The sequence below is a fragment of the Pelobates fuscus genome, chromosome 4 (genome assembly GCF_036172605.1).
Source record: "Pelobates fuscus isolate aPelFus1 chromosome 4, aPelFus1.pri, whole genome shotgun sequence".
In the NCBI taxonomy this organism is placed as follows: domain Eukaryota; kingdom Metazoa; phylum Chordata; class Amphibia; order Anura; family Pelobatidae; genus Pelobates; species Pelobates fuscus.
This window is the reverse complement of record NC_086320.1, coordinates 264,358,958-264,386,883: the sequence shown is the minus strand read 5'-3', so window position 1 is coordinate 264,386,883 and position 27,926 is coordinate 264,358,958. Positions and strand designations below refer to the sequence as shown.

At 41.2% G+C, this 27,926-nt stretch overlaps 1 protein-coding gene across 1 annotated transcript in view; it reads left to right on the top strand.

Annotated features, from left to right (window-relative positions):
- Positions 1 to 27,926, top strand: part of LOC134609431 (transmembrane channel-like protein 2) — a 107,712-nt gene that overhangs the window by 6,061 nt on the left and 73,725 nt on the right. Inside the window, exons 3-7 of the mRNA XM_063453108.1 lie at positions 3,702 to 3,792; positions 8,898 to 8,979; positions 12,723 to 12,829; positions 16,129 to 16,227; positions 21,893 to 22,035. Of these exons, the coding sequence (XP_063309178.1) occupies positions 3,702 to 3,792; positions 8,898 to 8,979; positions 12,723 to 12,829; positions 16,129 to 16,227; positions 21,893 to 22,035 (522 nt within the window). The remainder of the gene's footprint in view (positions 1 to 3,701; positions 3,793 to 8,897; positions 8,980 to 12,722; positions 12,830 to 16,128; positions 16,228 to 21,892; positions 22,036 to 27,926) is intronic.

The following is a 27,926-nucleotide window of genomic DNA, read 5'->3' as shown; positions in this document are numbered from 1 at the left end:
AAGCTTCTTGCCTATGGAACGGGCAGTCGTACGAGTCCAACATCACTCTAGACGAGGAATCCAAGGAGGAGTTGGACTGGTGGTTGACCCACATGGAAGCATGGAACGGACGAGCGATCTTCGGTTCCACTCCGGATATAATAATAGAGTCGGATGCGAGCTTACATGGCTGGGGCGCGCGCTGCGGCTCCATCTCCACAGGAGGCAGATGGTCAGTAGACGAATCGTTCCTCCACATAAACTCACTGGAACTACTGGCAGCCTCATTTGCCATACGCAGCCTCACTCCCAGGAGCGTCTCTTGCTCAATCCTCCTCAAGTTGGACAATATCTCGGCGGTCAGGTACATAAACCATCTGGGAGGTACCAAATCACGCATCCTGGCGGTTTTAGCTCGAGACTTCTGGCATTACTGCTTACAAAACAATGTGTCGGTGACCGCGGAGCACATACCAGGCCTAGACAATTACGCCGCGGACTGGAACTCCAGATACCTGAGGGATCTGGGGGATTGGAGACTCCAACCGAAGGTCTTTTCCAAGATCGCAGGGCTATGGGGTCCATTGAGTGTGGATCTCTTTGCATCCAGACTGAACACACAACTTCCTCAATTTTTCAGCTGGCGACCGGATCCGGAAGCCTTGGCAACAGATGCCTTTCTTCAAGACTGGACCGGGGGACGAGCATACGCCTTTCCCCCGTTCAACCTGATTGCTCGGACTCTGGCGTACATTCGACGGTTCAAAGCAACAGTAGTTTTGATAACACCATGCTGGAGATCTCAACCCTGGTTCCCTCACCTTCTGGAAATGGCAATCGATTTCCCACATCTACTGCCGGATCACACGTCCCTGTTAACCAATCCGGATGGGGAGAACCACGACCTGATAGAACGGGGAATACTCCGTCTCATGGCATGGCTCCTTTCAGGGGACCCTGGGAAATCACGGAAGTTTCGAGAACAACTACCCAACTCTTGGCGAACGCATGGGCACCAGGAACTCGGCGCACATATGCTGCGGCATGGAGGGTTTGGTCCGATTGGTGCCTGGAAAAATCAGTGGATCCCATATCAGCTCCTGTGAAGACAGTACTAGACTTTCTCACTCATTTATTCGAATCGGGCAAGGCGTTCCGTACAGTCAACATCTACAGATCGGCTATCTCGGCTGGTCACGATAATGTAGACGGAAGTCCTCTCGGACAGAACCCCCTGATCTGTCGCCTGCTCAAAGGCATACGTTTTGCACGGCCTCCAAAATCCAGATACGGGTCCTTTTGGGATGTCAACATTGTGTTCAAATTCTTAGAAGAGTGGCCCGACAACTCGGCACTATCACTTAAACATTTGTCTGCTAAATTGCTCATGATTTTATGCTTACTATCCTGTAAACGAGTATCAGATGTACGAGCCTTAGACTGGCAAGCCCGCACATTCACTCCGGAGGGGGTGTCATTTGATATTTCACGAAGAACTAAATCAGCGACTAAGCATGTTTTCTATCCACGCCTCCCGAACCAACAGAAGCTGTGCCCAGTACTGTGCTTGAAAGAATACGAATCCCGTACTTCTTCCCTCCGACCACCAAACGAAGGCCCATTGTTTATTTCTCTGAAGAAACCGCACCTCCCGGTATCTACACCTACGCTTGCCCGTTGGGCCAAGTGGTTATTAGCTTCAGCAGGGATAGACGTAACAGTTTTCTCGGCCCACTCGGTGAGAGGCGCTATGGCTTCTAAAGCATCGACGATAGGATGTCGATTAGAGGATATCCTGAAGGCCGCAGACTGGTCTACGGAATCCACATTCCGGAATTTCTACTTTAAACCAATCCAACATTTTTCGGAAAGAGTTATTGCTCAGCTTTGAAAGAGCATAATAGGAGCCTCCGTGTCTTTAATAAAATTCCTAGATTTTACTATTAACATGACGTAAAGTCATGATTTTATTAAAGACACGGAGGCGAGTATTATTCCCTTCCCGCCCTCCCTGGGTGGAGGGATTGGATTTAGCAAGGATATCGACCTCAAGCGGACGTAACCGTAAGTTCAAACTGCCTTTTGCAGGTTTTCCTACATCCTTCAGGTAAGTGGCTCTACGTGCTACTGTGGACATAATCTGATAGATATCTTATGTTTGACGACATGACTATAATGCTGTACACATTAGTTATAACTGTTGTGGGGGTATATGATACAACCAGTCATCAACCGAATATTACCATATTTTCTCCTTTCATTTTAGCCTGAATTATACTGTCATGGTGTTGAAGTACCGTTACTAAGTTCTACAGTCCATTATCAAAGAATGGAATTTTGACTACCGCCCACTGTTCCTGTTCGGGCCAAGTTTATCGTTCAGTTATGGATCTGGTCTTCGGATCGCAGAAGAAAGAGGAAGAAACAGGAAGTGCTACACCTTATATACTAAGGGGGTGGATACCCATGATAGCACTGTCAATATGCTTATGTTATTTGTTCTTTTTTATCTCTTTTGCATATATCTCTCTTCGCTGCTGAGGGAGAATTAAAGAAAGAGAAGCATAATAGGAGCCTCCGTGTCTTTAATAAAATCATGACTTTACGTCATGTTAATAGTAAAATCTAGGAATTTTATATTAATAATAAATCTATCATGAAAAGAAGGCTTGTGGAGCCCCCCTAACCCAGCTAATTTCACGAATGCTATATAATATTTTAAAGTACGGGTAAAAGGTAGATCTGCAGATGTTTTAAAACGACAACTTCCGTGATGCTTTGTCATTCTAAATCAGTCTAAATTTTTATTTATTTATTTTTAAAATCTATTTAGAGTGGTTTGACAAAAAACGGGGCTCTTCTGGCATCCAAATCCCAGACCCTTTACAATGGAAAATGTCAAGTGAAAGAATAATTCCCAGATTATTCGTGAAAATTGGTAAACCTCTAAAAGCAATAACAGGCAGTGAGCACTACTTAGTAGAAGGATCCCTTTAACCCCTTAAGGACCAAACTTCTGGAATAAAAGGGAATCATGACGTGTCACACATGTCGTGTCCTTAAGGGGTTAAACACATTTAATTAAAGCAGGTAACATGATCTATATAACAAAATAAAAGCTTCATTACTATTGGCTTTACTGTCAGTTTACGTTTCACCTCCCTTTAGGAGAGATGCTGAATGAACAGAACCATATTCTGAAACACACACAACTTACCACATAGTTGTCACCTCTACATATGGGTAGTGACACATCTTATCTATTTGACTTTGTATCATCATATTATGCATAATTCTATATCTATGATGACCGTCTGGTTATAGGGACTGAAATGTGGAATTTCTAGTGATAATAGATATATTTTTGAAATGTATGAAACCTTTCAGTTACTTGTCTTAATTCAAAAAATTATATTTATATTATAGCTTGGCAATTCTATTCAATGCTCCATTCAATTAGTATCCAACCTATATATTTGAGCCAAAGATGTAATATAAAAACCATTAATTCAGAACGCATATTCTGGTAAAATCCCTATTTTAATCTCAGTGAAATAAATGTTGCTGTCAGTGTGTTTAACCCCTTAAGGACACACGGCATGTCTGACACGTCATGATTCCATTTTATTCCAGAAGTTTGGTCCTTAAGGGGTTAAACCAATCCAAATAGTTTTTCATACACAGTAATTTCAATTTTAAAATATGTGTTTTTAATGTACTAGGGAGGCGCAGAAGTTTGTGGAGAAATTTGAAGGTGCATTGGGGAAAGGAAAGGGAAAGAAATTCTATGCATATAAAGTTATGATGTTGAAGGTAAGACAGAAATACAGCATGTTATACTTAAGTCCTACTCCCCCTCTGTGGAAATGTTTCGCCCTTTCAGTATAACTGCCATACACTGTTTTTCTTTCACAATTTCTTTCCTCTTTTCTTGCTTCTTTTCCCAAAGGAGGCTCAATATCCCTAAGGTTACTAGTTTCTCACATACTTGTTGATAAACCTAACATTTATATTTTTAATTAATTAAGATTGTTGATTCTGCACATTCTGTTCATTCTACCCTAGGCTAGCTTCTACATTGTAACTGACAGTTTTCTACTGTTATCGCGTCTCTAAATGTATAAAAACACAAAATAAAGAGTGTAATAAAAAATATAATACAGCATGTTAGACAGAGACTAGTTAACAGAAACAACTTTAGATTCCTTAGGCTAACATGCCGCATACACAGCAGTCCCTCCATCATAAAGTAAAATTTGAACTCCAAAGTTAAAATATTTCTAATATTACTGCTCTAAAATTAATTTTGAATGACTGCATTTGAATAATTATAAAATGCTTCATATGCATTAGAGGGACAAAGGTTTAAAAATAATATCAGAAAGTATTATTTTACTGAGAGGGTAGTGGATGCATGGAATAGCCTTCCAGCTGAAGTGGTAGAGATTAACACAGTAAAGGAGTTTAAGCATGTGTGGGATAGGCATAAGGCTACGCTAACTATAAGAGAAGGCCAGGGACTAATGAAAGTATTTAGAAAATTGGGCAGACTAGATGGGGCGAATGGTTCTTATCTGCCGTCACATTCTATGTTTCTATGTTTCTATGCATGGCTACAAGACTTGAAACACCTGAATTTTACGAACTTACAAAAGGATCCAATATAATTTCTGTCACTTCACAGGATGTTTAATAATATGTTTACTTATCTCCTACATTTAACAAATATCAATGTATGTATATTTTATGTAATAGTGATATTTCCAGAGAAATTACAGTTCCCACTTAATGCTCATTTGTGACCTAAATTCTCATTTTCTTTGAAACATAAAATCTTCAATACAAATTTGATAAATCAGTGGAAAATGTAAGACTCATAAGCCAATTGTAAACTGCCTAATAGAAATGTCAGCAGACCGGCATATAAACAGATTTACTGTTAAAGGTTTCAAGAAGTTGCTCATAATATTAGTATTTTGAACCCTGAATATTGAACTATATCTTCGTTTGTAATATATATGAGTTTTAGTCCAATAACAGCAATATAATAAAATTTGACACCTTGTGTAGACTTTTGCTTGGCTGACATCATTAGAAGTGGTGATCAAAACCAATCACAATGCTTTCCCATAGGAACACATTGGATTGGCTGAGACTGTCAAGAAGGTAGATCAGGGGCAAAACCAGCACAAGCCAAACACTGCCCGGTCAATCAGCATCTCCTCATATAGATTCAATGAACCAATGCATCTCTATGAGGGAAGTTCAGTGTCTCCATGCAGAGAGTAGAGATGCTGAATGTGCAGCACTGCCCCAGGAAGCACTTCTAGTAGCCAGCTAAAGGGGTAGCCAGTGGAAGTATCCCTAGGCTGCAATGTAAACACTGCATTTTCTCTAAAAAAAAACTGTATTTACTGCAAAAAGCCTGAGAGGAATGATTATACTCACCAGAACAAACACATTAAACTGTAGTTGTTCTGGTGGCTATAGTGTCTCTTTAAACATTACTATTTACTGTTTAAAAAAGTTATATATTTAGATGTCAAAATTATTTTTTTCTAGAATAAAAAAAAAGCATAAATGTTTTAAAATTGTGATGATTGCTATGTACCAAATGTGTAAAGCATAAACATGGTTTTAAAATGTGACACATGCTTGGCTAATGATATAACATTGTAAGACTAATAGCTAGTGTATAACTGGATAAAATATGCTCTCCGTTCTGAAAATAAAGCTCATTCTGAATTTGAACACTTATATGTAGATCAAAAAAATGCTTCTTTCTAGTCTGTTATCCAAAAGACCATTGCCATTGTGCAGAGAGCAAACTTCTGCAATATAATTATTTTAAAATAGCCTACTTTGAAACACAAAACTAGAGGTCATAGTCACCTTGCAGGAACAAATTGATAGACTTGTGATCTGTAAAATACCTATGATATAACTAAGCAGCAGAATTCTTACTGATAACATCTAAACGTAGGAATTTTTGTGATTTTTTTTATATCTTTTGGTGCATTTTCTTTTTCAGAAATCTACTACTAAGATAAAAATAGTATAGTATATGAAAATAACTTGAGTGTGCAAAAGGAAAAAAAAATGCAGAAAAAAAAAAAACATGTACCATTATAAGAATTCTACTGGAGATTAGTTATGTGAATACACGTGTTAGAAGAGAGGTGCCCCCTCTAAGACTTTCAAACATTACACTAGAATTATCCAGGTTTATAAAAAAAATTGCAACAATATTGCAACAAAGGTAAATGGTATAATAACATATTTTCAAATAATTCAGAATTATTTGATTATATTACATATAATACATACATACATACATACACACACACACATATATATATATATATATATATATATATATATATATATATATATATATATATATATATATTTATATGGAGCACACCCACTTGACTTCTTTATGCTGCAAACAAATCTTTCTTATTATTTAAACATAGTAGAACAATGTTTTAGTCCATTTATTGGACTTTTATCAGGATAACTATTATACTGTAATTCCAACACAGTTTAAATAAATCAGGAAAAATAGATAGTCCACAACCTGTCCAAATTAGGAGTATATCATCAATTAAACATATAGAAGGGCAATTTTATCCTGACATTTATTAATAATGTAGGGTAGGTTCTCTCATAGACTTTCTCACACAAGCTAAGTAAGAACATACATTCAGAAGGGCTCCTGACAAATATAGTCACCAAGACTGAAGCACCAAACAAACATTTCAGCGAGTGTAATACCTTAATCCCTGCAAGCTACACATGGGATACTTAAGCTACTCATCACCCCACCTATCTCTGCTAAATTCTTTTTTTTATTAATTGCCATAGCATTTGTTTTATATTTTTGTGATAAAGTATGTTGTTTGCTGAGCTTGAAGCATTGAATCTTTTCTTTGCCAGCTTTACTGACCATTAATTCCCAGTGCAAGTCCCTTTCCAAATTGCACCTCTTTCATCCTCTAATCTCTTATCTCTTATGGCCTCAGACTCTCTCATACAAGCCAAATAAGAACATGCTCTCTTCTCATGCACCCTGAGGTTCTATTTTATACAGACTGTCCAAATTACTTAATTATGGTCATCCGCTTTATTCTGATGGTTATCAGACAGCACACTCTTGTCCTTCTCTCATTCCACCAATTCCAGCTTGCTGTCATTATCCAATGTGCTCATTCTTACGCTTTTCATTTTTAATTTATTCTCATTTTCAAAAACCATACCTTTCCTTCCACCTAATTACAAGTAACTCAATCTTTATTGCTATTTCTATATTTCCTTTACTGCTTAATACATCCCATGCAATCTTATCACACATCTGCATGTCCTCCATTACCTCCTTCAAATCCCAATTTCCAATATATACATCTGAGTCCCATTCCAACTTTTTTTCTGGCCATATTGTTGCATATAATAGCTGGGATGTGTCGCTTATTTCTGACCCCCCTTGCTGCCCATCACACCCATAGTTCACTGGGACACCTCACCTCCCCATCTCTTACACAGGGCCGGTGCAAGGATTTCTGCCGCCCTAGGCAAAGATCAATTTTGCCGCCCCCTCATGTCACTCACTCACTGACAGACACACACTGGCAGACACACACACTCACTGACAGACACACAGAGACACACACTCACTAACAGACACACACAAACTCACTGACAGACATGCACTCTCTCACTGACATACACAGAAACTCACTGACAGACAAACACTCACTCACTGAGACACACACACTTACTGACAGACATACACTCACTCACTGACAGACACACAAACACACAGACACTTACTGACAGACATACACAATCACTGACAGACATACACTCACTCACTGAAAAACACACACACACACACACACACTCACTGACATACATACACTCACTCACTGACATACATACACTCACTCATTGACAGACACACACACACAGGCAGAAACTCACTGACAGACGCACACACGGACAGTCAAACACACAGGCAGACACTCACTGACAGACACACACACACACACACACTGACAGTCAAACACCCACACACTCACTGACAGACACACACAGGCAGACAGTCACTGACATACACACACACACTTACTGACAGTCAAACACTCACCTCCCTGGGGTCCAGTGTGGGGCAGCTCCTCACTCCTCCCGCCTGCCATTTAGTATGCCAGGGCCGGAATGACATCATATTTTGGCTCCCGGCATCACAGACAGCGCGCAAGGGAGGAGTGAGATGCTGCAAAAACAGCCTCCCTCGCCGCCTGGCTTCTCCATCCCCCTCTCCTCAGGATAGGTCACCGGTATTTTTTGGCAGAGCATGCACCAGATGGCCACCTCCTGGGCCCCCTGTGACATGGCTCCTCTCGGCGCCCTTGAGGATCGGCCAGGTGCTGGAGGCGGCACAAGAGCCATTCGCCCAGCGCTGTGGCCCCTGACAAGGGCAGGAAGCCCACCAGGAAACATCCTGGTGGGCGCCCCCAGCACGCCGGCGCCCTTGGCGAATGCCTAGTTCACCTAACAGTGGCGTCGGCCCTGCTCTTACACATACCCTGTCACGCCACTACATTGCATTCTTTTCACAGTGGCATACACTCTCAGTCTGTAAAACCATGATATCTACTGTCATTCTTGATCTCCTCATCTCCCGCCTCTTAAGCCTCTTGACACAGACTAAAATCTGTCTCTCTCCCTCTTACACTGCTACCACTTCCTGCCTATCCTATGATAGATTGCACATATCACACGCTCCCAGACCATGCGATGGAGTGGGGTTTTTGCTCTCCTCTCCTTCCAACCTTTTCCAACTACAACTACAATTAATTAATTAGGATACACATTTAATTAAACAATTAAAGTGAGTTAAATATTTATTTTATTTTCAGAAATGGATAAAGTTTAAAAGAGATTTTGAAAATTTCAAAACAGCATGTATACCATGGGAAATGAAGATTAAAGAAGTGGAAAGTATGTGGAATTCCTAAAGCATATCTGTTTTTTGTCTGTATAGGTAACTCAATATAGGTAACATGTCAGTCTGAACACATTGTTGTTATGCTATTTGGGCCGTTTTTTAATAAACAAAAAGTGACATGGTGCTTAAAATATATTTAATTACCCAGGATTAATTTAATACATATTTTTCTCACCATTGCTTTTGAGAATCATAATACAATTGTAATATCATAAATTAGTGTCAGGTAGAGTGGGCCTCCATAGTTATGTGCTTGAGGGCAGTCTGGGCATGAATAGATTCAGGATGCAACTACATTTGAGGCATCATATTGGCAAATCTCTGACCTATTCTTTATTGGAAAAAAATCCAGTGACTCAACCACACTCAACAACAAATTAACAGATAGTAGAGATCTTGATGCTCTCCTGACTACAATGGGTATTCTATAACACTCACACTTTTTATAAACCCCCATACCACAGCCCATTGGAAGAGGGAACCTGTAAGAGCACATTCTTAGACCAAACCATACATCATTGTAACACTTACATTGTCATCCATGTTTTGAGGAGGAATACGAGATCATTTGTAAACATCCTATTTTGTTGTCCATGAAAATCCAGGAGACCCTTTTGTAATATTTTATTTTTTTTGCCCAACCGAAGCACAGTGGTGTGTGGCATATGTGTCACGACTACCATTGTGGTCCAACACACAAAACTATGTAACATCTGCATAGACTATAGAAGATAGACCGAGTGTGAACCAGTCCTTAGAATGGCCGGGTTAATATGTTGAAAGACAGAGAATGGTCAAGGGAAATCCGAGGTCAAGTAAGCCAGAAATACACGAGATCGATAAGGAAAGCCAAGTCAGGGAAACCAGAGATAAAAGTAGTCCGGAATAGCCAAAGTCAAAATATCGGGAAGATCAAATAACAAGAACAAGAAAAACGCACTCTCAGGAACCAGGAACTGAAACCACGACAGGGCCATGGGCTAGGGAACCTCAGGGGTTTAAATAACCCTCCTTGTGCTGTGATTGGTCAGAGCTTGGCCTTTGACCCCAGAACGTGTGTGTGCATCGACGTTGTGTCCCTTGGAGGCGGAGCTACAAATGGTGCCATTTTGTTTGCTACTTGTGGAGGGGACAGACGTCCCAGTGGGACGGCTCCTGGCTCACTGTTGAAAAAGTAAGTTCACTAACCTGTCAGCATAGTCGCTACTATAGTAGGTTGAAGTAATTGTAGTGCTTAGAGTGTCCCTTTAATATAGTTGTAATGGAAAGTCAGGTATTTTTGTAAAAGTACGACTCCAACAAAATCTGCCAGTGTGAAAGAGGTGCAAAATGTAAATGAATATCTGACTTGAAGATTTATTTGTCCACAAGATGATCATTGCATACAGCACTAAGCAATTTGTTTGCAAAATTAGTGCAACTCAATCTTTGGATTTTAAACACAAATTTTGTACATTGCCATTAAACTGAACTTAGAAAAAAAATCCTAAAATATAAGTTGAAAACATAGAAAAAGCAGATTTGGTTTCTCATGCATTCTCAGTGCATAAAATTCAGATTAATAAAATGACCCAAGTGAAGCCTGACTCATTTTAATTACGGCTTTTGAGTTATTGAAACATTTAAAAATGCAGGTCACGTACTAAAAGCAGTGTTTGCATAAAAATAATGAATTCTTTATAATTAGAAGATACGGTAAACAATTGTGTATAAAAATATGTAAAATGCATACTGTGTACCTTCAATTTATATTCTAATAGTATATTCTCTCAATGCAGACTATAATTTTATTCTCAACCCCAATAAAATAATGGCTTGCTATGTATTTGTATTACATAAATCTTTAATAGGATAGCAGCATGATATGCGGGGTTATACACTAAAGAGAGACTTTAAATTGAATTCAAAGTGAATTTCAAATTTAGAATAAAAATATCCAACCTGGAAACATTCTCAGCTATGCTTCCAATTTGGCTACTTTGACCTTACATCTAAATTCACTTTGATTTCTCACATTTTGAATAACTCTACCAGTGTTGTTGAGATTTTTTAAAATCAACAAATATTTGAAATATACAATAAAATTCTAAGCAACATTCTGTAAAATTATCTTTACCTGCATAGGTTTTGAACATAGAACAAATAAAAATTGGCAATCCCAGTTTCTAGTTAAATTACAATTAAATTGTTAAAATACAATTAAAATTATTTATATAGCGCCAACATATAGCATCAACATATTCCATAGCGTTGTTCAATAGTTAAACAAGACAAACATTTAATTCTAGAAAAACATGCATGGCATACCGGTAGTAGGTGAAGAGGTCCCTTCCCAAATGAGCTTACAATCCAAACACATAAAATACATTGCCTTATTAGATCTGAAGAACAACACATATTGTCACAAATCAAACGGACAATGACTGCTGGAGCCAAGCAAATAAATGTCTTGGAACCCCCAGGGATCCCTGGCCTGGAGAACAGGAACGTCAGCATATATTATACAGGTCCAGTTAAACGGACACTGACAGGGTTATTCACTAAAGTCCAAATGGCCCCATACTGAACTTGGCAAAACCGTTCAGCTGCATACAGCACCATGTGAACTGCAAAACCTGGTCACTGATCATGCTGTTTAACAATGTCCAGATTTTACAATTCAGGTTCCAAATGTATCAGCTTGTCTGAATGCTGAAGGATGGCTGAAATCCAAACCCAAACAATTTAAAGTCAGGCCTAAATGCACCAAATCTGTGCCCAGATTTACAAAATCTGAACTAGTTGCCCACTTCATCACTAGCAGACAGCGGGCAAATAGTAAAAAAAACAAAAAAAAAAACTTAGCAATGCATGGGTTCATTACGTGGCAGCAAACCAGCTTTTCCTATCCAGCCACTACATTAAAGTAAAGATAAATAAATAAAACCTACCCAGTAGTTGCGGGTGGGGGCTCTCGTAATAATATACAATGGGAGGTCAAACCCCTAGCTGCTCCCTCTTCAAAGAAATTGATCATACCTACCCCCTATCACCCAAATATTAGTAAAATCTGTCATTAAAATTAGCTATAAAAAAAATAATAATAATAATACTTACCATCTGAAGTCTTCTTTTATGAAAATCTTGTCTTTGGCCCTCAGATACCATATTCTTGCAAATGTTCCCAATGGCAATTATCGAAGGAAGTGAGACCTATTAGAGCACTATGTTTGGTTAGCACTTTAGTTCAGAGCACTCTTATAAGAATTTAAACTGTTCATTGTGCATCCCACCGTCTCCTGTCAACCAGGGTGCATCTCCTCTCAAACCCTCTTAGAATACCTCTGTTGTGCAGCTTTATATACGTAACTCTAGTGGTTATTTTTTTTTCTTTTTGCAATTTGGCAGTGTACTATAAGGACCACACCAAACATTTAAGTGTTGAGATTAGTTTCGTATGTGCATTCAAGAGAAATTGCATATTTAGTCTTATTGGATGACCTTGTAAGTGCCTGTTTTTATATGTTCTTTCTATATCTCATTCAAAATCAGATTTCTACTCTTCAGTATTCTTTATTTATTTAGATATATTTAGATCTGGCTATGTGGGCTGACAGGTCTATTCTTTTTTTGTCTACAATGTGTATACTGTATCATACATTTTTTTAATAGAAAATATTAATACATTATTAATTTTCATTTTAAAAAATACTAAGCTTATTAATAAATTGGAAAATTGTGCTTTTCACTTTACCAGGTCATTTTGGTTCATCAGTTGCCTCCTACTTTATATTTCTGAGGTGGATGTACGGCGTGAATCTGGTATTGTTTGGTTTAATATTTGGACTTGTGGTCATACCAGAGGTGAGTTATTATTTCAAGGTTACAGAATACTAAAGCACTTTATCAGTAGTGCTGTATGAATTAAAGTCAATCTGTCACGTATCTTCCTACAATGTCACGAGTGGGAAGGGTGATATATATCTCTATGATTGCATAAAACTGTAGACTCCTACATAGATCTTTTCACACACATGCATAAGATGACATGGGCCATGGATACTATAGTTTACTCACGACAGCTGATGGGAAAAATTCCTTTTGCCATGCCTTACCATACATAATCACATACAATGGTCAAAGCTGTCCATACTATTAAGTTGGTCATTGAAATAGTGTATATGCGCCTTACTAGTGTATCCATAGAAGAATGCTTATGTACATTTATAGCATGACTTTAATGTTTTAGCACAATACACAGTAAGCTTCAGTAACAAAGTTATGAATATGATCAGGAAACAGTGAACTAAAATAAAATATTGTTATTCTACCACCAGGATATCTGGTATCTGGCACAACTTGAAACCTTTCTAAATCCTTCAATATGAGAACATATCACTATCTGATAATTTGACAGAACAGCTACTTATTCATGTTCACAAGCTAATGCTAAATGTTTTCTGTTTACCCCACTTTTTATTGAATAAACAAATAGGTTCGTACCTACTTTATTTAGGACCACCAACTGCCACCAAAGGGTGGGGGCTGGGGGTCTATAGGTCCACCAGCCACTTTATTATTTAGGGCTCCCACTAGCCACCAAAGTGGGGAGCCCGGGGGGACATTGTGTCCCCCAGTATTTATTTGTAAAAGCTCCCATCCTTGGCTACATGTGGGGGCTGGAGGTTCACACTAGGTCCCTTCCCTTTAGTTTAATAGCCCCCACTAGCAAGACATGGGTGGGGGCATGGGAGGACATTATTTTATTAGTTGCCCGGTCCCCTTTACTGGATTAGCAATAGCTGCCCATTCGTATGACTTTTTTATAACAACTGACTGATTGCTGTTGAGTAGATATGGCCCTATGGGGGATTTTGGAAGCTCTATTTTAAAATATTACATGTAGGGAACTGTGAGCCAGAAGCTCCCTCCTTGTAACTAAAACAAGTGAATAAATGAATGAATTGCACAAATGGAGTTTCGTCCAATGAGCTATTCGTTTTTTGTTTCATTCATTGTAATTTGTATTTGTTCATTTGTCTTTTGGATGAATGGATGAATAGCCCAAGTCTACTATCCGTAGATAGAAATGATGCACAAAGATCTTGTGAGAAGGAGGAAAGGACAGAGAGGTAGGCATTGTGGAATAATTTTCCGTGACAAAGTAAGTTGAGCTTGATTAAAGGACCACTAGTGTCAGGAAAACAAACCCGTTTTCCTGACACTATGTCATCCTTGGGGGGCCCTCACCCTCAGGGTCCCCCTCCTGTGGCGCTGAAGGGGTTAAAACCCCTTTAGCAGCGTACCTTTATCCAGCGACGGGCTCCCTCGGTGCTGGTGACTTCTCCTCCCCCGCCGACGTCAGCTCCAGAGTAGAGCGGAATGCGCATATGCGGCAAGAGCCGTGCGTGCATTCTAACAGTCCATAGGAAAGCATTTCTCAATGCTTTCCTATGGACGTTCTGCACGCTGGATGCGAATTTCGCATCCAGCGTCACAGAAGCGCCTCTAGCGGCTGTCAGGAAGACAGCCACTAGAGGTTGGATTAATCCTGCTATGTAAACATAGCAGTTTCTCTGAAACTGCTATGTTTACATTTGAAGGGTTAGAAACCTGAGGGGCCTGGTACCCAGACCACTTCATTGAGCTGAAGTGGTCTGGGTGACTATAGTGTCCCTTTAAGCTCCACTCTGTTGTCAAAGTTGTCAAGTGTAGCTAAAACAGTTCCTACTTTGTCTTCTGTTTTAAAGAGAAACAGATCAGAAATTACGAAAATAAGAACAGATTGGGAAAGAGAAAGAGAAGAGGAAACAATGGTAATAAGTGACAGTCCCACTTTAGGAAAGATGTGTCCTGTTGCTGGATTAAGTGTGGTTGTGTGGATTCTACATTTGATAAAAAAAATTGAAAAAATTATATTCGTTATTTTTGCGTGCATAGTAAGACATACAGGCAGGTAATGACATCATAGCAGGAATATACATGGTAATAAACATCTGGGATGCAGGGTAGGATGTCATATGATAATAATGTACTTTTTATAATAGAAAAATAACATAAAATGAAGGTATAATGGCATGCAAAACCTTAATGGCTAGAGAGTTACTTTACTTTAGATGAAGTAAGCATTGATTAATGTCTATACATAAATGTTAAAGTAAGTAAGCTTTGTGATTCAGGCTAAGCCAACATCTCTAAGTAAAATACACAGGAACAAATTGTAAGGCAACTACATTGGTAATGCGTGTGTGTAGTAGCAGCTTATTTCTTAAAATTAGGAACATGCTGTGAAACAGAATTAGTGTGATAGGATAATAGGATAGAATAGTTCCACTGAAGGCCGCTCATAAAGCAAACATAATGCATAGAAAATATAAACTTAATGCATGTAGTCCAAGTGAGCCTAGAGAAAGCATGGTGCCCAGGCCTTAAAGGACCACTATAGGCACCCAGACCACTTCCGCTTCATGAAGTGGTCTGGGTGCCAGGTCCCTCTAGTTTTAACCCTGCATAGCAGTTTCACAGAAACTGCTATGTTTCACTAAGGGTTAATCCAGCCTCTAGTGGCTGTCTCACTGACAGCTGCTAGAGGCGCTTCCGCGATTCTCACTGTGAAAATCACGGTGAGAAGACGCTGGACGTCCATAGGAAAGCATTGAGTAATGCTTTTCTATGGGCGGTTTGAATGTGCACGCATGCGCATTCGGATCTGATGTCTGCAGAGGGAGGAGAGTTCCCCAGCACCGAGGAAGCCCGGCGCTGGAGAAAGGTAAGTGGCTGAAGGGGTTTTAAGCCAAGCGGGAGGGGAGCCCTGAGGGGGACCTAATGACCCTATAGTGCCAGGAAAACGAGTTGCAGACCATGTACCTCACAAGACCCGGGCAGAGCGTTGCCGTGGCCCTGACACAGTCTACCCTAAGGTGGTTTAGGCGGCATCAAGGCCTTAGGCGGCTCCCTAAACCGCTTAATTAGAAAGCCACCTCTTGAGGTGGCCGTTTTAAAAATGATTTAGGGCAGCCTGGAGGGCAATTGCCTCCCTGCCCCTGTCCCAGCCCGCTCATGGTAATAGTGCTTATGGTTCTTAGAGTGCTCCCTAAGACATTTACATCATTTATATATTAAAAGTAACTTTGTTTTCTCTTCTTCCATGAACACTGACTCAGATTTTAATGGGTCTCCCATATGGAAGCTTACCACGGAAAACAGTTCCTAGAAGGGAAGAAAAAACAGCTATGGATTTCTCTGTACTTTGGGATTTTGAGGTAAAAGTCTTTCCTATTTTTATTTTTTTGTTTTCATTTTAAGAACTTTAAACAAAAATAATTGTGGGGTTCATACATTACCACACAGTGAACAAGATAAATAAGACAATCTAAAAAATATATTATCAAATATTAAAATGGATCTTGATTTTTGGATAGAACACTGGCGTTAAGATAGAGTGCAGAGAGCAGTTGTAAATTGAAAATGTTCAAATAGGACAAAAGTGGTAGATGAAGTGCCTCAAGGTTCTGCCCTGGGTTCACTGCTCCTTTATCTATTTGTAAATGATCTTGAAGAGAGCATTGGAAGTTATTTTTAGGTGTTTGCAAATGACACAAAACTATGTAAGATAATACAGTCTGAACATTACATTATTTCTCTACCAAGAGAGTTATATAAATTGACTGGGCAGGCAAGTGCCAAAGTAGTAAGTGCCAAATTTGTGTTGTGATGTACAAAATACATGATATTTGGCCTCGTGGCAAACCACTGCCATTTTCTCCTGTACTGTATTATTTTGCTAAGTGTAGTATTTTAGTGATATTTATTGTGTACAGAGAGTGAATTTGGTCTGATATGCAGATTTAAAAAAAAATCTCTTGTGTGTGGTTAATATCTGAAAATTTACTTTGATGAGGAGGAAATAGATAACAGTTACAGAAGCAGTGGCCATATAATTCACATAATGCCATTGTTCACTACTGAAAAACTGAAAATATTAGACCGCATAAGCAATCTTTATATTATTTATGATCTATAACCCAAAAGCTATAAAAGAATGCAAGTTGACGACCAAAGAGCTGAGACATTGATTTGCCTGCTTTCTGCAGTATCTGATGAGTGAAGCCTTTGGAATTATGTTTTTAACCCCTTAAGGACCAAACTTCTGGAATAAAAGGGAATCATGACATGTCAGACATGTCATGTGTCCTTAAGGGGTTAAAAATCATGTTGTCATTCTCAAAAATGGCCACCAGTATGAGTAAGCCTTGTGCACAAATGCTTTTCAAATGGTATGAACGAATCATATTCCTTTTATCGATCTGTCTGGGATTTCATTGAATAAAACTCTACAGTTACAGTTGCGCTCAAAAGTTTGCATACCCTGTCAGAAATTGTGAAAATTTTAATTATTTTGAAAATATGGCTGATCATGCAAAAAAATTATTTTATTGAAGGATAGTGATCATTTGAAGCCATTTATTATCACATAGTTGTTTAGCTAATTTTTAAATCATAATGTTAACAGAAATCACCCAAATGGCCCTGATAAAAAGTTTACATACCATTGAATGTTTGGCCTTGTTACAAACAAACAAGATGACACACACATTAAAATGGCAATTAAAGGTTATTTCCCACATGCGTGGCTTTTTAAAGGCTAGATACTGAGCCATGGGAAGCAGAAAATAACTGCCAAAAACATGTGCAACAAGGTAATGGAACCAGGGCCGGTGCAAAGAATTTTGGGTACATGGGCAAAGATGCATTTTTCCGCACCCCCAAAAACATCTGCACCTGTGTGCCTCTTAACCTCCCTTTTGTGTTTCTTATCCCGTCTTTAAATATCTGACTCCATTGTATTTTATCTCCTATTTTTGCCTTTGTTTGTCTCCTATGTCTCCTCTTTGTATGACTCTTACATCCTCCCACATTTTGTGTGTCTTACTCCTCCCAGACCCTTTGTGTGACTCCTTTTCTCCCAGCCCTTTTGTGTATTTTACTCTTCCCAGCTCCTTTGTGTGTGTCTCTTTCCTTCTCAAGCCCCGCTGTGTGTTTCTTTCACATCCAGCCCCTCTCCCCGTCCCTTAATGGTCCCCTCCCTTCTCTGACCCTTACTGTTCCTCTCCCCTCTCTCCTCCTTTCCCTGTCCCTTAGTGTTCCTCTCCCCTCCCCCCTCTGTTCCCTGTCGCTTAGTGTTCCTTTCCCGCCTCCCTCCTTTTCCTGTACCTCAGGGTATTTCTCCCCTCCTCACCCACCCCCATAGTGGTCCCCTCCCCTTCCTGGTATGCCTCCTACCTTTCTTGTAGCGTGGCTGAGCGGAGCGAATCCCGGTACAGTGAGCTTTTCATGTCCTTCCTGCCAGGTACAGGAAAAAGAAGTTCCTGTACCACGGTACACTCCGCTTGGCCACGCTACAGTCAGGGGTGTATAAACACTGACAGTCACACACACTCAATGACAAACACACAGACGTCTCTGACAGCCAGACTCACTTATCTGACACACTCATTCATTGACAGACACTCACACGCACACTGACAGACACACACACACACACACAAACTCACAGACACACATACTCGAACACACACACACTGACAGACACACATACTCACATGCGCACACACACACTGACATACACACTCACACACACTGACAGACACACTCACTCACACACAAACTCATAGACACACTTACACACACATACTCACATGCACGCACACACACACTGACACACACACACACACACTGACAGACACACACACACATACACACACACACACAAACTCACAGACACACATACTGGAACACACACACACACTGACAGACACACATACTCACATGCGCACGCACACACTGACATACACACTCACTCACACACAAACTCATAGACACACTTACACACACACTGACAGACACACATACTCACATGCGCGCACACACACACTGACAGACACACACACACACAAACTCACAGACACACATACTGGAACACACACACTGACAGACACACATACTCACATGCGCACACACACACTGACATACACACTCACACACACTGACAGACACACTCACTCACACACAAACTCCTAGACACACTTACACACACACACTAACAGACACACATACTCACATGCGCACACACACACACTGACAGACACACACACACACACACACACAAACTCACAGACACACATACTGGAACACACACACACTGACAGACACACAAACTCACATGCGCACACACACACTGACATACACACTCACACACACTGACATACACACTCACTCACACACAAACTCATAGACACACTTACACACACACTAACAGACACACATACTCACATGCACGCACACACACTGACAGACACACTCACTCACACACAAACTCACAGACACACACTGACAGACACACATACTGACACACACTGACAGACACACAAACTCACAGACACACATACACACTGACATACACACTCACACTCACATGCACACACACATACACACACACAGTAATTAATAAAGAATTAATAATAAATTAAATTTAAAGTTCTCACCCAGCCTCCCTACCTGGAGTGCTGGCGTGGGTCTCTCATTGGTGGTCCAGTGAGGCTGCTGCGCGGCGTGCGGCTGAAGTTGATTAGGAGGCGGCGAGGGAGCTCTGATCTCTCTGACCGGCTCCCTCGCAGGCTGTTTTCTGCTGCCGCGGGAGCCGGAATATGACGTCATATTCCGTCTCCCGCGGCATCAGCAAAAGGCGCGCGAGGGAGCCGGTCAGAGAGATCAGAGCTCCCTCGCCGCCTCCTAATCAACTTCAGCCGCACGCCGCGCAGCTTCCGGGGATCCAGGAGGTGACCTGGCAGGAGGGAGCACTTCCCTCCTGCCGGTCACTGGAATTTTGCACCCCCAGAGCCGGTGCGCCCTAAGGCGGCCGCCTGTGCCGCCTTATGGACGCGCCGGCCCTGAATGGAACTTTATAAATGGAAAAGGACATAACAAGATACCCAAAGCCTTGAAAATTGTTGAGTTGCCAGAAAGAAGCCTTTAAGGTGCCAATGCCACAAAAAAAGCCTGGTTATAATATGACCGACAACACCTTGACACGCTTTATAGCTTCTGGCACACTATAATTTAGAGAGACGAGACCAAACTAGAGCTTTATGGTCACAGCCATAAGTGCAATGTTTGGAGAGGGTTCAACAAGGCCTAAAGTGAAAAGAATACCATCCCCACTGTAAAGCATGGTGGGAGCTCACTGATGTTTTAAAGGTGTGTAATTCTAATGGCATGGGGAATCTTGTAAAAAATTGATGGCAAGATTAATGCAGTATGTTATGAGAAAATACTGGCAGGCAATTTGCATTCTTCTGCACAAAGGATATGGAATTGGACGCTCTTGGACTTTCCAGCATGACAATGGCCCTAAGCACAAGGCCAAGTTGGCCTTCCAGTGGTTACAGCAGAAGAAGGTGAAGGTTCTGGAGTGGCCATCACAGTCTTCTGACCTTAATATCATCAAGCCCCTCTGGGGAGATCTCAAACGTGCGGTTCATGCAAGACGACCAAAGACTTTGTATGACCTGGACACATTTTGCCAAGACGAATGGGCAGCTATACCACCTTCAAGAATGATGGGCCTCATAGACAACTATTACAAAAGACTGCATGCTGTCATTGATGCTAAAGGGGCAATACACAGTATTAAGAACTAAGGGTATGCAGACTTTGGAACTGGGGTAATTTCACTTGTTTCTTTGTTGCTATGTTTTGCTTTATGACAGTGCCATTCGGTTATAACCTACAGATGAATATGAATCCCAAAAGAAATAAAAGAAATGTGTTTTGCCTGCTCACTCATGTTTTCTTTAAAAATGGTAAATATATTACCAATTCTTCAAGGTTATGCAATTTTTTTTGCACAACTGTAAATTCAAGACAAATAGATGTGTTTGGCTGTAGATTAAAAGGAATTTGATTAGTTTGTACCAGAAACATTTGTTCACAAATCTAGTAAGGATACGTAAGCATACACGCATACAGACTGAAGAGTAATGCTCAGTAAGATCCAGCAAAGTAAGTAAAGTCAGTGTTGATTTGTTTGCTAGAGCTCTGGAGTTAGGAAATTTAGGGTTACGAGTGAGTTTTAGTTGTGGAGGTTAATGGGGTAACTTGGGGTTACAGTTAGAGTTAAAATAACATCTGAGGTAAAATTTAGCATTACATTTGGAGTTATGTTAAAATAAAATATGCACTTTACTCACAATTCTTGGCAACCAAAGCTCTATTTACCTTGCAGGCCCTCTTCAAGCATCTGAGCAAGTATGTGTTTCTGTTTGTTTTTCTTAAGGTAGAAGATGTCTACAGGTTACCGATGTTTGTATGACAAAATGGCATCTCTAGCAATACGACTATGTAATTCCTGTAATTAAAACATATGGGGTTTATTTATTAAAGTTATGCTGAGCTTACAAACAGCCTACAAAATGTAAGCCAAAATAGGCAAGCTGAAATATATCAGGAATTTTGGCTTAAATGTTGCAAACCAGAGCTCACAGTTTAGTGAATAGACAACTTTATACAGTTATACAGTTAACATCAAACAGGCCTTCTTTGTTTCGATTCGGTGACTGTTTTTTTTTTTCTTTTGAAGTGGAACTGTCACTGTCTGGGGACTTTGCATAATTTGCAAAGAACCCGACAGTGTGGAATTCCAACACAGTCAATAAGAGTATTTCATTAAGAAAAAAATTTATGGAATAATCATTTTGCAGGGGGAGATGATGACAGTGCCGCTTTAACATCTTGTATTTGAACACAGGGAATATGCTTAATTTGTTGGTGATAACATGTGATACAAATCTACTGGTATGCTAGCTGTGATTTACTTTTTTTTCCAACATATAATTATAAATGTAACATTAGTCATGTTTTACATTTTAGGGATATGCCAAATATTCGGTTCTGTTTTATGGCTTCTACAACAACCAACGTACGATCGGCTGGTTAAAATTTAGGTTGCCATTATCTTATTTCATGGTCGGAGTCGGTGTCTTTGGATACAGCCTAATGGTTGTTATTAGAACGTGAGTAAAAGGAAATATCTTAGAACATAAGAAAATAAATAAATAGAAATTAAATGAAAATAGTAGTCTTAATGTGAAGATGTTTTAATTTACCTGCTTATATATAAGGACTAATTGTTCATGTTTATCCAGTTGGAACATTGCAGGATTCGGGTCTTCATGGACCTAGAGGTTGTAAAAAAAAGTTGAATTAGCATATTTAATGTCACAATATATATTATGAACTAAATATAAGTTAAATGGCAAATCTCCTACTGATTCACTTCACTACATAATTGCAATGTCACATTTAAAGGCGCTCACAAAAAAACTGCTAACATGCACAATTCAAGGTCAGTCCATTCCAAAGTGATCTTTGAATTTTCCTGTTTTTTCTGTTTTTTTTCTAGTGATTTCCTCTATGCATTCACCGGGTTTTTTTTTATTTATACTTGGTTTAATCATGATTGCCACACACAGTGCTGCAACATTCAGTGTATCCACTCTCTGCATGGAGACACTTAACTTTCCTCATAGAGATGCACTGATTGAATGCATTTTTTATAAGGAGATGCTGTTTGGCCAGGGCTGTGTTTGGCTTGTGCTGACACTGCCCCTGATCTGCCTCCTTGACAATATCATCCAATCCAATCATTTCCTGTGGGATAGCATGGTGATTGGCTGAGATCACCACATCTGATGATGTCAGGGGCAGAGCCAGCACCAGCAGACTAGAATAAAGGCACGATTTTACTGTATTAAGCGTGGTAAGGGAGTTAATTGGGGGTTATGGTGTTAAGGAGAGGATAAATAGTGAATTTAACACTACAGGGTCAGGAATACTATAGTGTTCCTTTATTTTCGGGCTCATTATCTCTGGTGGGGGTCAAGATAGGAACTTGACATTTTTTTTTTTAAATTTTGTATTTTTTTATTTTGAAAATATCAACATGTACATTTATACGGTATATGCGGTTATGATATCAGCACAGTTATGCAGTATATTCAGTATTACAATAAATTCGTAACATGGCTATGCAACAACTTTGTAGTAACATCTTACTAGCGCTATAATATGGCTATCACAGTGATTCGTGTAGTGCTGCCGTCTATGTGGATGTTTAACATATTTAACACCTCTTTAACACATTCTTGATAATGCGATATGTTTGAGCATGTAACATGGTTGGCGACCACACATATGCATATTAGTGCCTATTATGTACCTATGCAGTGTCCACAGTGAGGGCCTGCGTTAGAAATGCCAAGTGTAGTCAACGTGTACCTTTATGCTAAATATACACACGAGTATGCCTTTACATAGTTAGGTCATATAATCAGTAGTGTAGTCTCTTTTGCAGTGCAGGATTGTAGTTATACCCTATATGTGGTAGTGCACCCTCTCTCTGTGTATGAATATAGAACTTTAATAAAATAGTTATGCAGTACACGTAGCGGTATAAGATATATAGTAAGCCGCCCTTATGATTATGCAGCATCTCTGGTAACATAGTGTTCTTGACTATGCAACATCACATTTAATGCAACAACTCTAGTAATGCGACAGCTCCGGAAATGCAACAACGCTTGCAACTTAACAGCTCTAGTAGTGCAACATCATTATTAATGCAACCTCTCTGGTTCTGGAGCACCTCTGGTTTGCAACGTCTCTGGGTCTGCTACATCTCAGGTACTGCACCATCACAGTTATTGCAGGTACTGCAGCATCCTTGGTGCCGCAGCATCCTTGGTTCTGTAACATCTTCATAATGTAACCTCTCTAACTATGTGACAGCTCCAGCATTGTAATATCCCTAGCAACGTTATATTTAGTACAGCGCAATGATGTTGGTGCCGTAATACATTGGCCTAAGATATTGAGTATCACAGTACATGTAGCGATGCATCGCATGCAGCCCATTCAGTCGTGTCACCAAGTAGTAATGCCATGTAGTTAGGTGGGCGGTTGGGTCTCTACGGGGTTATCCATGTAGGCGTCCGCTAGAGAGGTGCTGGGGCTTCAGGTGCTTGTCCTGTTTGTCACTGTGTCGAAGTGCATGATCGGTGGCCGGTTTTTGTAGGTCAACAGATTAAGTCAGGTTACCAAAGGAATTTCCTATGAGTGATGGTGTTCTTTCGGTCCTGCTTGTCGGACAGTCTTGTTTCTGCGGCTCTGTGTGCAGGAGTCAGACTCTTTATCTGGAAGTTGGGTGGTTTGTTCTTTGTGTGGTCAGTCCCCCTGGGACTATCCGGGCTTTCGGAACTCTTGTTAGTCGTGGTGATGTCCCTTGCCGGGGGCAGACCCACCTTTTGCAGGAAGGGCTCCGGGTCATCTTCCGATGCTAAGACCACACTCTCTCCCTCTATTTCCGTTAGGAGTGTACCCTCCACTCCCCAGCGGTATCTTATTCCCGAGTCTCGCAACCTTTTGGCTATAGGCGCCAGCTTTCTTTTCTCCGTGAGGACAGTGAATGGTATGTCAGGAAATATAGCCACTGTGTGGCCTCCATTAGTGATTACCCCCATTTCACGGGAACGTGCCATTATAGCTGATCTTATAGTTATATCCAGGGTCACCATGATGATGTCCCTGGGTGCTCCACTAGGGGCTGCCGCCGATTTCCGCACCCGGAATGCTGAGGAGAGCCGCTGCTTGTCCTCACCTCCCTTCACTCCCATGTGCACTATCAGCTTGTGGGCATAGGGCAGGAGCTGCTCATCGGTTATCGACTCGGGGACCCCTCGGAGACGGAGGTTTTTCCGCCGGTGCCTGACCTCAATTGTGGTCACCGATCGTCTCAGTTGCTGCACTTGTGAGGTGAGTTTGTCCAGTTGGGTGTCCCTGTCCATTTGTTTATTTTCTCTGGCCGTCTCACGGCTTTCCAGTGTCTGGATTCTTTGGTTCAGCTCCCCTACCCCAGCCTGGACTTGCTTGAGTTCTGCTCCCCATATGTTCCTCATTTCTGCGAGGAGTCTGTTAATGTCCCCTTTTGTGGAGGGTGTCTCGTCTTCCTCCATGTCAGAGAGGCCGGATGGTGTTCCGGACTGTGGGGAGGGTGTGGGATCCTCTTCGTCCTGCGAGGCCTCAGATTCCGCCTGTGTGCGGCGTGAGTCCGGCGCCATCTTTACAGCCTGTGAGTCTGTCGGCCGTTCAAATGAGGTTCTGATATCTGGCTGGTGGGGACCCGCCGACCCTTGAGCCTTCCTATTTCTTCGCCCCATATCTCTATATGGGGGATGTCTTCGTTTTGAGGTAAAATCTCTGCTTTTGTGGCTGTTAATAGATATATTTTCTCAGGCCTGAGCGGAGCTCTGCAGTGAGACATCCACTCGGTATCGCTAGTAGCCACGCCCCCCGAACTCTATAGCCTCTATAGTAGCATTCTGCTGTTAAAAGTTTGAGTTGCAGATTCCACTGGTTCAAAGCTAGGTCTAGTATAATTTTGGGGACAAACAAACTGTATTTATATGTTTTGAGAGAGGAACAGATATAATATAAGCATAACAAATGCTGAAAAGTATTTAACAGGAATTATGTTTATAAAAACAAACATAGAAACATAGAATGTAACAGCAGATAAGAACCATTAGGCCTATGTAGTCTGCCCAATTTTCTAAATACTTTCATTAGTCCCTGACCTTATCTCATAGCTAGGATAGCTTTATTCCTATCCCACGCATGCTTAAACTTCTTCACTGTGTTAACCTCTACCACTTAAGCTGGAATGCTATTCCATACATCCACTATGCTCTTGGTAAAGTAATACATCCTGATATAATGTTTAAACATTTGCCCCTCTGGTTTAAGACTATGTCCTCTTGTTGTGGTAGTTTTTCTTCTTTTAAATATAGTGGCCTCCTTTACTGTGTTGATTCACTTTGTGCATTTAAATGTTTCTATCATATCCCCCCTGTCTCGTCTTTCCTGGAAGCTATATATGTTAAGATCCCTTAACCTTTCCTTGTAAGTTTTATTCTGTAATCCATGAACCAGTTTAGTAGCCCTTCTCTGAACTATCTTTAAAGTTTAAATATCCTTCTGGTGATACGTTCTCCAGTACTGTGTACAATACTCCAAGTGAGGGCTCACTAGTGTTCTGTACAATGGCATGAGCACTTCCCTCTTTCTAGTGTAATACCTATCCCTATACAACCAAGCATTCTGCTAGCATTCCATGCTGTTCTAATACATTGCCTTCCTACCTTTAGGTCATCTGAAATAATTACCCCTAAATTCCTTTCCTCAGATGTTGAGGTTAGGACTCTATCAGTGGCGTACATACCAGGGTCGCAGGGGTCGCGGCTGCGACCGGGCCCGGCCCACCAGGGGGCCCGGCCGCCCTGCGACCCAGGTATGTACCCACAGGGCCAGCCTCTTCTGCTGGGGGGCCCAGGAGCCGGCCACCTCCGGGCCCCCCGAGGCTGGCCCTGCTGTCACCCGGCTGGCTGGCGGGTGCGCGAGGGAGCACTGTCCCCTGGGTGCTCCCTCTTCAGCTCCCTCGCGCACCGCACTGAAACCGGAGCCGGAAGATGACGGCCGGAAGATGACGTCATCTTCCGGCTCCGGCATCAGTACGCGGCGCGCGAGGGAGCTGAAGAGGGAGCACCCAGGGGACAGTGCTCCCTCGCGCGCCCGCCAGCCAGCCGGGTGACAGCCTGGCCAGCAACACCACTGGACCCCAGGGAATCCCCCCAGCTCTCCCACAGGTAAGGAGGCTGGGGGGATTAAAAAAAAAAACGTTTGAGTGTGTTAGTGTTAGTGAGTGTGTTAGTGTTAGTGAGTGTGTGTGTTAGTGAGTGTGTTAGTGAGTGTGTGTGGTAGTGAGTGTGTTAGTGTTAGTGAGTGTGTGTGTTAGTGAGTGTGTGTTAGTGAGTGTGTGTGTGTTAGTGTTAGTGAGTGTGTTAGTGTTAGTGAGTGTGTGTGTTAGTGAGTGTGTTAGTGTTAGTGAGTGTGTGTGTTAGTGAGTGTGTTAGTGAGTGTGTGTGTTAGTGTTAGTGAGTGTGTGTGTTAGTGAGTGTGTGTGTTAGTGAGTGTGTTAGTGTTAGTGAGTGTGTTAGTGTTAGTGAGTGTGTGTTAGTGTTAGTGAGTGTGTGTTAGTGTTAGAGTGTGTGTGTTAGTGTTAGTGAGTGTGTGTGTTAGTGTTAGAGTGTGTGTGTTAGTGTGTTAGTGAGTGTGTGTGTTAGTGTTAGAGTGTGTGTGTTAGTGTTAGTGAGTGTGTGTGTTAGTGTTAGAGTGTGTTAGTGTTAGTGAGTGTGTGTGTGTTAGTGAGTGTGTTAGTGAGTGTGTGTGTTAGTGTTAGTGAGTGTGTGTGTTAGTGTTAGTGAGTGTGTGTGTTAGTGTTAGAGTGTGTGTGTTAGTGAGTGTGTGAGTGTGTGTGTTAGTGAGTGTGTTAGTGTTAGTGAGTGTGTGTGTGTGTTAGTGTTAGTGTGTGTGTTAGTGTTAGTGTGTGTGTGTGTTAGTGTTAGAGTGTGTGTGTTAGTGAGTGTGTTAGTGTTAGTGAGTGTGTGTGTTGGTGTTAGAGTGTGTGTGTTAGTGAGTGTGTTAGTGTTAGTGAGTGTGTGTGTTAGTGTTAGAGTGTGTGTGTGTGTTAGTGTGTGTGTTAGAGTGTGTGTGTTAGTGTGTGTGTCTGTTACTGAGTATGTTTGTGTGCGTCTGTCACTGAGTGTGTGTCTGTCAGTAAATGTGTGTGTCTGTTCATGAGAGAGTGTGTGTGTGTGTGTCTTAAGCACTTACCTTTCTCCAGCGCTGGACTCCCTTAACGCTGGGGATCTCTCCGTCCCCATCCGCCTCTCAGCTCCGAATGCACATGCGTGGCAAGAGCCACGCGCGCATTCAAACCGCCCATAGGAAAGCATTACTCAATGCTTTCCTATGGACGTTCAGCGTCTTCTCACTGTGATTTTCACAGTGA